The sequence below is a fragment of the Carya illinoinensis genome, chromosome 7, assembly GCF_018687715.1.
Source record: "Carya illinoinensis cultivar Pawnee chromosome 7, C.illinoinensisPawnee_v1, whole genome shotgun sequence".
Taxonomy (NCBI): domain Eukaryota; kingdom Viridiplantae; phylum Streptophyta; class Magnoliopsida; order Fagales; family Juglandaceae; genus Carya; species Carya illinoinensis.
Window position 1 is genome coordinate 12,495,513 of NC_056758.1, and position 11,642 is coordinate 12,507,154.

At 36.7% G+C, this 11,642-nt stretch overlaps 1 protein-coding gene across 1 annotated transcript; it reads left to right on the plus strand.

Moving 5' to 3' along the window:
* The first annotated feature begins 4,642 nt into the window (after positions 1-4,642).
* On the plus strand, positions 4,643-7,813 carry LOC122315367 (receptor-like protein kinase ANXUR2). The gene has a single exon (XM_043131235.1). The coding sequence runs from the start codon at positions 4,948-4,950 to the stop codon at positions 7,510-7,512; it is 2,565 nt and encodes an 854-aa protein (XP_042987169.1). The 5' UTR covers positions 4,643-4,947; the 3' UTR covers positions 7,513-7,813.
* Positions 7,814-11,642: the final 3,829 nt, after the last annotated feature.

Genomic DNA, 11,642 nt, shown 5'->3' on the forward strand with positions numbered 1-11,642 from the left:
GCCATGTCAATCTGGTGTTGAGCAAACTCTCTATATGGAATGTCCGCTCAAGTGCCATGTCGAGCAAACTTTGTATGGGTTTTGCTCAAGCACCATATCAAGCGAACTTCTGTATGAGTTCAGCTCAAGCCATGTTAAGCTCACTTCAATGCTTTTTCATTTTAACCCGCTTTAAAGCTTTTACAAATTATTTTCCTTAAATTTCAGCAACCACAATTGGAGAAGCCCCAAAGTGCCACTACAAGCAAGGTACCACCTTGCCATAGAACACTATTACCCTGGAACTTGGTAGATGGGTGGAGTCGTAAATAGTTTATGAAGCTCTGTCAAGTTGACTCACTAATGGGCAAGTTAGGGTATGTTTCAATAATGAGATAAGATTAGAAACTCTTAAAACTTATTATAACTTCCCACAATTTGCTTCCCAAATATCATTCAAATACAAAACACTTTTTAATTTCAAACTTTCAATTTTTTCATCTAATCATTACAACTTTTACAAACTTTAAAATAAAACACAAAAATCAATACAATTTTTCCAAACTTCAAAATAAAAATAATATTAAAAAGTTATATTCAGTTAATTTTTTAACTTTATAATATTTTTATTCAAATTTTTCTTTCACCTTTTCCAAAACCTACTAATATATTTTAACTCAAATCATTTCACTACTATTCACAAACCATTTTATTACTATCAACATAATTCTTAAATACTTCAAGTGTCCAGATGAGCCCTTAGTCTTTATTTTATGTTTGAATATGAAATTTTGTCACGTCACTTCATGTAAAAACGTTACTTATGTTGGAGTACATGTTAGAAAGTAGCATTTTACTTTCAAACACTGCATTAAAGTTTTTAAGATACGTTCGAGCTTTTATAAACATTTTAATAATGTTCATAACTAATTTAGTTACATTTGAATCTTATTTTGACATTGTCTTGTTTTAAACAATATTTGAACGTAATGTTCACCATTTAATATTGATTTAAAAGGTTTCAAATTAATTTTACATTGTTATGTTCAAATGTTAGTTCTTAAATTGACATATTGATGGTGTACTTTTTATTCTTTACTTACACTCGAACGTTGCTTTCTTATGTTCGAATGTAACAACCATTAGGGTTTTACGTTCGAAAATGAGGATTTAATATTTGCATTTCAAATGATATTACTAACTTTTACTCTTGATTTTTAATAGGATTATTGAAATGAAACTAAAAATGATTAGGAAGTGTGGCAGAGATGGCATCCTAGACGAGTTCCATTAATCGTTGACCCTTCTACCCTAAAATGGTGCACTAGTTTTGTATATGGATGTTTGATATGCAAGTCAAGGTGGAAATACAAAGACTGTCGCTATACGTAGAGTGCATATATCACTACAAGAAATTTGATCTTTACAGAAGAAATTTTTTAGGGACGAATTAAATTTCATCCCTAAAAGTACTAATTTGGGAAAAACAATTCATCTCAAGATGTGGAAGCAATTTTTTAAGTGTTCAAACAGACAAACATATGTTCAAACTAGATTTTCTAAGATGAAATATAGTGTCTAAAAAAAACCGTTCAAACGTTCACAAACACGTTAAAATAGTATTACAATTCACATTCAAATGTTTACATAACTATTTGAATAATAGTCGTGGCGAGAAAGTATAGACAATTGCACTGAGGGAAAGATAGAACCCATTTGAATGCAATATTTAATCATTGAACGAATTTTTTTATGGGAAGTTATAATTAAATCCGGTGGGGATGATTGCTATATGGTTAGAACGTACCCATATGCTTTCTAATTATATTGTAATTCACATTCGAATGTTGACATAAGTATTCGAATAACAGTCATGGCAGGAACCTATACAAACTTATGCCTGGGGAAAGTTAGAAACCATTCGAATGCAATATTTAATCATTCGAATGAATTTTTTTTATGAAAAGTTATAAATAAATCTGGCAGAGATGGTTGCTATATCATTCGAACTGTAATTTTACATTTGAACGGAGTTATAAACCGTTTGAATTCTCATAAGAGTCATTCAAATGGAAGTGTAGACAATCAAATTAAGTTTAATTATAGAAATTTATTGAAAGACATGCAAATATTTTAAAAATAAATATTATTTGAGACGCCCATGCCGTTATCTTGTGCCCTTGGAATATTAATGCGAGCCTTCCGCAAGTAGTCCTCACTCTTGCTAAAAGTGATCTTGTTAAGGGGCCCGGTCTGTGGTTGTCTCCGCTCTGTCATTAGCACATGAACCCTTGATTGGACTAGGAGGTTATAAATCATCAATGCATAAGTAGACTACCTTCACTCGGATACCGTGAGTCAAATCGAATGCAGATGAGGATGACGAAGTATAGAGGCAAATCAATTAACTCTCCTCATCCTATCCGTAATATAAATCGAGTTCATTTGATACCGAAATTAGCCTTGTGTTTCCTCAAATCAATATTATGGGAGATAGTCAAATTTAACATTCAAAAAAATGCAATACAATCAACCTGTTTGATTACCTTGCTACCATCATATGGAGGAGTCAAATCGTCATGCATCAATTGACGAATCTCATCGTGCATAGGACCGTCGTCTATTGGAGCCTCATCCTTGATGGCATCTTCACCATCTGTCCCTACAGCCAGTTGTTGTGGCAATTGCTGGAGACTCAATCCCAGAAAATGTTCGAACAGTGGAAATCAATGATGTTCCAAAACTCTATGACACCACCATGCATCCTAGAACTTATTTTCTTTAGTTATGTCTTTTGACTTATTCTTACTTGATGCGACATTTGAACAATTATAATGTTTTAATTACAATATTTAATATTAGCTTCTTATTTTGAATTTCCAGCTTAATGTATCATGAGTACCGTTCAAACATAAAACACTTAGTTCGAATAGTAATTTACAATTTATTACCCTTCGAATACATTTTGGCTGCCTTTGAACAACTAATAAAAAAACTATTCGAATGAACTAAGAACCGTCAATCATATTTGAATAGATTAATTGTCTGTTTGAACGGACTACATGTTTAAACATTCGAATAAATAATGTTCGAATGCATTTGTCATCATTGTCATCATTTGAATGTATCATACAATGTTCGAACAAAAAATCGAACCAGCAATTTGAACAGCTTTCTTCAATTCGAAAGTTTGTCAATGGTATTCAATCAAATTCTTTTTGTTAGAACATAAATATATATGTTCAAATATAAATAAACTATTCGAACACTCACTCCATTCGAACATGACCAAATACATTCGTGTTGTTTGAATCAAATTTCGATAGCATCCAAATAGTACTTGTTCCATTCGGATGAAAATGTTTCGTCCCCAAAAAAATTCTCGTTTGATTGGGTCGGCCAGATTTCATCCCTAAAGTATTTTTTGGGACGATAATCAAATTTTGTCTCTAAAAATCTTTTGAGATAAAATAGAGACAAATTTTTTCATCTCTAGTACTCTTTTGGGACAAAAAAAGCATTTTTGGGTATGAAAATGGCAATTTTTTGAGACGAAAGTTTTCATGACAAAAAATGCGTTCTCTTACGGTGATATGGTAGTTGTTTCAGCAGAAGCCTTTACTGAACTCTTGCAAGTCCCTCAAGTAGCTAATATATCATCTACCGAGGAGGTAAGTAGAGCAACCTCTCTGTTGGGGCATCCACTAGTACAAACCCTATTGCTGACCTAATTATGTAGGCAAATGGTGATGATCTCTTTGATGACGACGAGCATTCCATGGGTTTTGGGCTTTGACAGGGAGATCTAGAGAGTGCACAACTCAGACCCGAAGAAATCTTTAAAGAGCGGTTGCACACTTCTTAATTTTTTTAATTTTTTTAATATTTTTAAATATTTTTAAAAAATAAAAAAAGATATCAATACACTTAAAATTATTTTTTTAATTATTAAGTAAAAAAATAAAAAATAAAAATTTTGTGACCAGCACTCACTTTGAGGAGACATAGGCAGAGGGTATACAAGCATTTTCCATCTTTAAACTCTAACTATGACTGCTAATTTAGTATAATATATATATATAATATAAAAAAATATTTTATATATAATATAAAAAAAATTAAAAATATTATATTCTTGGGAAAGAAGAAGATTAGTAGGTTTCGACGAAACTTCAAAAATTCTTAAAGCTGTACGTTGTGCCACTGTCCCTTGTGTCTCATCTTTCTGTTCATTCTTCGTCTCCCTCATTTGGGTCTTCTTTCCACTCTCTTTTGACTTTATCTAACCTGCCAAGGCGTTCTGAGAAAATGGCCTAAGGATAACAAATGTTATGTAATTTCCCCCTCTCCCTCTCTCTCTCTCTCTCTCTCTCTCTCTCTCTCATTTGTTTTGTTTAAAATTTCCAACGTTTTCTCCTCTCTTTTATGCCCTTTTTTTTTTTTTTTTGGCCTTTTTCACTTGTTATCCAAATGGTAGCCCATATTCTGAGGAGAGAAACGCTAAACATAGGTTTTTGTTTTAATTATAACAGAAATTCAAAATGTGTCACAATCCCATCGATCAAACCTGTAAAATTACGAATCTCACTCCCTATCATTGGTTTCCAACTGCCTTACATTGTGAAACGAAACAATTGCTCGTTTGGGCCAACGCCTAAAATGGAAAACATGACAAAAGAAGGGAAAAGAATGCTCCAAGAAAACAAAAGATAAACGAAGTTCACCCTCCCATTTTGCCTGGTTTGGTCCCTGTAATCCAGGCGAGTCCGTAAAGACTCAAAGCCCTCCATGGTTGATTAGAGATGGTTTAGACTAACCCCACCGTACACAGCACCAAGGAAAGCCAAGAAGCGCTATTGTTTTTCAGACGTACAGGAAAACTTCTGGAAAACTTCTATCGATCCTTCCCTGTTTTCCTGTACGCCAAAGGGGCGTACGTATACTCTCCCTCCTCCTTTCTCCTTAGCCATGCACCCAAATACCCTTATTTTTCTTTTTGTTGTTTTTATATCTTTCATCTTGAATGCCTTTCATGCATGGAGCGGTGAGTCGCCGCCATTGGTCCTGAGCATTGGCTCGGATAATGGCGGCACAGACATATATGGGAGAAAATGGGGACCAGATTCTAAGTACCTTGATGCCAAAAATTCCATTGCCACTAAAGCCTCGTTCCAAGACCCATCACTAATCTCTGATATTCCATACATGACAACCAGAATTTTCACATCTGAGGCATCATATAAGTTCCCAGTTAAATCTGATAAACGCTATTGGCTGAGGCTCCATTTTTACCCATCCGCGTATAACAACTTCAATCCTGAAGATTCTTATTTCTCAGTGGTTGCAAATGGTCTCATGCTCTTGACAAATTTCAGCGCTTCGATTACTTGTCAAGCCCTTTCACAAGCTTATCTTATTAGAGAATATTCCCTTGCGCCATTGAATTCAGAGACTTTGGCAGTCACATTAAAGCCTTCCGATAAGCATGCCGGTGCATTTGCTTTTGTCAATGGCATCGAGGTGATTCCAATGCCCGATTTGTTTGACTCGGCAACAATGGTCGGATCCTCGGACCAATTGGACGTCAAGAGCTTGAACACACAGACAATGTATAGGTTGAATGTTGGTGGACAGTATATTCCTCCAAGCAATGACTCTAGTCTTACCCGAACATGGTATGACGACTTGCCTTATGTAACCGGCGCTTCATTGGGAATCACTAATCACGTTAGCAAGAATGTTAAAATCGACTATCAAGATTTGCCTGAATATGTGGCACCGGCAGATGTTTACGGCTCGTCAAGATCAATGGGTGTGACGAAGAGTATCACTCAGGGTTTCAACCTCACTTGGGAGTTCCAAATTGATTCAAATTTCACGTATCTAGTAAGGTTACATTTCTGTGACTTCTACTATACCAAGCCCAATCAGCTTGTGTTCTCCATCTTCATCAACAATCAAACTGCAGAACCCACTGCAGATGTGATTGGATGGACAGGGGGAAAGGGTGTTCCAACCTTCAAAGATTATGTTACATATGTCAAAGATGGGTCGGGAGATCAGAAGCTTTTGCTAGCTTTGCACCCATCTGACGCCACAAAGCCTGAGTTCTTAGATGCATTACTTAATGGCGTGGAGATATTCAAGCTAGGTGACACGACCGGTTACTTGGCTGGCTCTAATCCTCAGCCTTCACCTATGCTTATCAAGGCGGAGGAGGCGGCAAAGTCTTTTGAGAAACCGAAAGACAACAAAGCTAAGGTGATTGGTGGAGCTGCTGGTGGAGCCGCAGCCTTTGGTATTGTGGCAGCAATTTGTGCTGCTGTCTACCAACGAAAGAAACGAATCCCTGGAACAGAATCACAGACTTCTAGCTGGTTGCCGATCTATGGGAACTCGCACACGACAGGCAGTAAATCAACCATCTCGGGGAAGAGTACAGCTAGCAGCCACCTCTCCGCCGCAGCTCAGGGTCTATGTCGACACTTCTCGTTGGCAGAGATAAAACAAGCTACTAGGAGCTTTGATGAGTCTAATGTCATTGGGGTTGGAGGCTTTGGGAAGGTTTACAAGGGAGTTATCGATGGAGGGACCAAAGTGGCAATCAAGAGGTCAAACCCATCTTCCGAACAAGGAGTTAATGAGTTCCAGACTGAAATTGAGATGCTTTCTAAGTTGAGACACAAGCATTTAGTCTCTTTAATAGGATTTTGTGAGGAAGGTAATGAGATGTGCTTGGTTTATGACTACATGGCACGTGGCACTTTACGGGAGCATATCCTCAAGTGCAAGCAACCCCTCTCATGGAAGCAAAGGTTGGAGATTTGCATTGGAGCTGCAAGAGGACTTCACTATCTTCACACAGGTGCACGGTACACCATTATCCATAGAGATGTCAAAACGACCAATATTCTTGTAGATGAGAATTGGGTCGCCAAGGTTTCAGATTTTGGGCTGTCCAAAACTGGTCCAAATATGAACAATGGCCATGTTAGTACAGTAGTAAAGGGCAGCTTTGGTTATCTGGATCCTGAATATTTCAGGAGGCAACAGTTGACTGAGAAATCTGATATCTACTCATTCGGGGTGGTCCTTTTCGAGGTCTTGTGTGCAAGGCCTGCTCTTAATCCTAGCCTTTCAAAGGAGCAAGTAAGTCTTGCAGACTGGGCTCTGCATTGCAAGCGAAAAGGGACCCTTGATGATATGATCGATCCTCATATAAAGGGAGAGATCAAACCCGAATGCTTGAAGAAGTTTGCGGATACAGCTGAAAAGTGTCTGGCTGATGCTGGATTTGAACGCCCCTCCATGGGTGATGTCTTGTGGAAACTTGAGTTTGCTCTCCAACTACAGGAAAACAAAGATGGTTCAACCCATCCTTCGGAAAGAGATACTGCTGATGACATGCCAAGAAACCCTGACATGGCAATGCATTATAGCAATCTAGGCATTGAAAGTGAGCATGAAGTAAGTGATGCATCCACAGACACCAGCGCAATCTTCTCACAGATTGTTAATCCCAAAGGGCGATGAGATGGATCGATATTGTTCCTAATGATTACTGCATGATGAGTCTCTTAGAAGGTCCTAAATGACATTAATAGAAATGCGGAATTCGAGCGAAGAGTTATTGCATGCATACGTTCCTTGTACTATGTTTTGGGTTTATTAAATTTGATCATTCCATTTCAGTATTAAATGTTGGACAGGCCATGGATATATATATGTAGAAACTTGGCACTCTATAACGCCGAGTGTCAAGCTCACCCCGCCCGTACATTATACACTATGATGAATTTATAACTATGTGCCATTTGACTTTCTTCTTTTGATATGGTTATGCATAAAATATTCTGCTACCAATAGAAAGATAGTACTGATCACCAATAGAAAGATAATATTATGCTACCGATAGAAAGATAGTTATGAATTTATAACTACGTGCTATTTATAACTATACTCATATTTGTTATTGTAAGTTTTGTAATATTAGTATATTGATATTTTTTATAATAGTTATTTGTATATTTATTAGTATATTTGTAATATTAGTATATTTGTAGCCTCAATCTATATTTATTGAGGCTACAAATAAATATAGATTTTAAATTTTATATAAAATTTTGTTAATTAGGTCAAATGAGGTATGTATGTTTGTTCAACCCATGTATATGAAACAAGTTTAAAATAAGTCGTCTCATATTAACCTATTTCTAATTAATTATTAAACAGGTCAAAAAGGATGATATGACACGACCCATTTTCTAAATGGGTTGGATTAGAGTTTGAAAGTTTGACACATTTAATTTAATAAGCCAGGTTCTAGTTGACCTATATAATCGAATATTCATGACTTGACATAATATAAACATGACCCAAAAACATGAATTGCCACTCATAGTTTATTGTAGCAAAATATAAGCCAACACCACTATTCCAGCCAACCAGAAACAGTTTCCAGCGAATCTCGACAATGGGATATCAATGAGGACATTATTGGCTCTTTTCGGTGCCTCCAGCAACCTTTTTTTTCAATTAAAAAATTAAAAAAAAAATCAGATTTAACCTCTATAAGTGGTGGCATTTAGAAAATACCAATGAGCCTAACTCATTTAGAAATTCATGGGCCTAACTCATCTCTTAAAACCAATTCAAAGAGAGAGGTTTGCTCCAACCTTATAAACATGTCCAAGACTTTGTCCACAGGCAATGTGGGATTTATTCCTTAACACCCTCCCTCACGTGCAGGCCAGTATTTTTTCTGGTCCTTGTCACGGGGTAAGTAGTGTAGGCCCCATTCATCCTGAACCTGACTCTGATATCATGAAGAAATTCATAGGCCTAACTCATATCTCAAAACCAGTTCAAAGAGAGAGGTTTGCTCTAACCTTATAAACATGTCCAAGACTTTGTCCACAGGCAATGTGGGATTTATTCCTTAACACTAACCAATAGCATGGGTTTTAAAATATGTGTCAATAGTCCAATTATGTCACTTTATTGATCACACTTATCGAATTTTATAGATATTATCCAAATCTTATATTTGAGAATTATACAATATATGATTTATGATCTATATAGATCCATTAATTTAAAATAGTACTTCTAACTCGCACATGGGCAGGCATCCGTCTGATAATGATTTTTGGGTTTTTTGAATAATTGTAACCATCATGGTGTGCTTTAGGAAAATCCATTTCTTTGTTTTTGCATTTATGGCCTATGTGTAGCAGCTAAAGAATCCAAAAATGTAGTTACGATATTCCTCTATATATTAAAAAATGGAATTATTAATAAATTACAAGATCTCATCCTTTTTTTCTTTTTCATCCAAGTTGGTAACGACTAATCAATTGTCAACAGAGTTATTACAGGTACTTGACAATTATCAAGGGACCATTGCCCTCAAGTGATGAGGACCCATATGATAATTAGCTTAGGAAAAAGATGGAACAAGTCGAAGTGTAAGAAATGGTTATTTCTTCCAAGGATGGGGCCGACCTGGCCGGGTGTTATCCATTAACAATAGTTAAGGCTAACTCTTGGACCCTTGGTTTGTTAGAAGCCTTCCAAAGTAGGTCCACCACACTTTGGAGCTCAAATGCAACTTTAATAATTTTCTCTGTTCAAGGCACTTAAATAACAATAGTTTTTTTGAACTTACAATGCATACTGATAATCACCTAAGATAATACGATAGTAGTGCTAATGATAAGAATATCTAATTTTGGGTATCATCCTTTATTGATAATTATTAAAATAAGTTTAAAACAACTATGCAAACTACTACTCTTCGTAGACTTCCAGTTCACGTTGAACTCCATCAATTCCCCTCATTCCCAAAAGAATCCAACTTCGACGGATGCTTGGATCTGTAGAGCTCATAGAGATCCAAATTAAGACATTGCACTTCTTCAGTCTATAGCCAACCACAATAAGACAAATGTCTATTTTTCCATTTGACAAGAAATTTATGATATCCACCTCGCCTAGTAGATACAACCAAGTCATCCAAAATAGTTTCTATAACTTCTTGCGGCTTGCTTTGAGTGGGAAGAGAGGCTACCAAAGTATTCAAGCAGAGAAGAATCATGGCTGTGGTAGGCAGTGAGGTCGTCAACATTAAAAATATGACGAAATTGCATTGGTTCCAAATGTTGTAACACCTTAAAGGGTCCAGCTTTACCTTAATGTAATTTTGTTAATGCACCCTTGAGAAATCTTTCTAGCCAAATATTGGTGAGCCCCAAGTCCCCTGGTTGAAACTCGATATGTTGACGGTGGGCATTCGCCTGTTGCTTGTAAGCTACATTGCTTTGAACTAAACAAAGGCGTACCTCATTAAGAACTTCTCGTAGATAATGATAAAAGTCTATGGCTCCCTCATTGATTCGTGGTGGCAATGGTAAAGGAACCAGGTTTAGTGGCCTGAGGGGTTTGAGACTAGTAACAACTTCAAATGGAGAACGCCCCAAGCTATGGTTGATGGAATTAGTGTAAGCAAATTCCGCATGAGGAAGAAGGAGATCCTAGGTAGCACCATGATCCATAACAAGGCAATGTAATAAATTTCCCAAGCTATAATTCACAAACTCAGTTTGGGCATCCATTTGGGATTGGAAACCACTCAAGAATTGGAGCTGTGTCCCTGTCTTGGCTCACAATGTTTTCCAAAAATAGCTAACAAATTTAGCTTTGCAATCAGGTAGGCCATGGAGGCATACAACTTTAGCCAAAAAAAAAAAAAAAATGGAGGCAATTCAGGAAACATCGTAAGTATGAGAACAAAATAGGATCTATGACCATGAAGATTGAATCACATCCTCGTACTGTTCGTGGAAGCCCAAGCATGAAATCCATACTTAAGTCCTCCCATGGCTTCTCTAGTACAGGTAATGGGGTGTAAAACCCCATATTCTGCTTTTGTCACTTGAATAGTTGGCACACACGACAACGTAGAATAGCTTGTTGCACATCCCGTTTGAGGCTAGGCCAGAAAAATTTATCCTCAACAAGATGGATGGTCTTGTCACAGCCAAAATGCCTTACTATCCCTCCTGCATGTAGTTCTCGGATGAAAAAGTCTCTGATATTGGTAGCAAGTAAACACAACTTGCTACAAAAAAAAAAAAAAAGATAACCATCTATGATGGAATAATCAGAATATGGCGTTGGGTTGTCTGGAGATAGTGCAGCATAGATGGGGTCCAGCTTTGTACTAGTGTTGTAATCCTAGTTAATGGGCATAAAGCCAGTGGTGGTCACAGCCAAGGTGGTGAGCAATGACATTTTTCAACTGAGAGCATCCACTACACAATTTCTGGCCCCTACTTTGTATTTGAGCACAAAGGAAATTTTTTGTAGATAACCCAACCAACGACCATGCTTGGCAATCAAATGTTTTTGGACTGGATATGCTAAAGGGAATCATGGCCAATATGGAGGATAAATTCTTGATGTATGAGATAATGTCTCCAATGATGGAGGGATTGAACAATAGAATAAAACTCAATGTCATATGTTGAATAACGACACCTTGGAGGGATCAATAGAAATTCCTTGGGAAAATACTATAAAATCGAGGAACACCGCAAACATTTGGCCAAAAGCACACTTCTTAATATGGATGAAAAAACTTTCAAAGCTTAAAACTTGGAGTA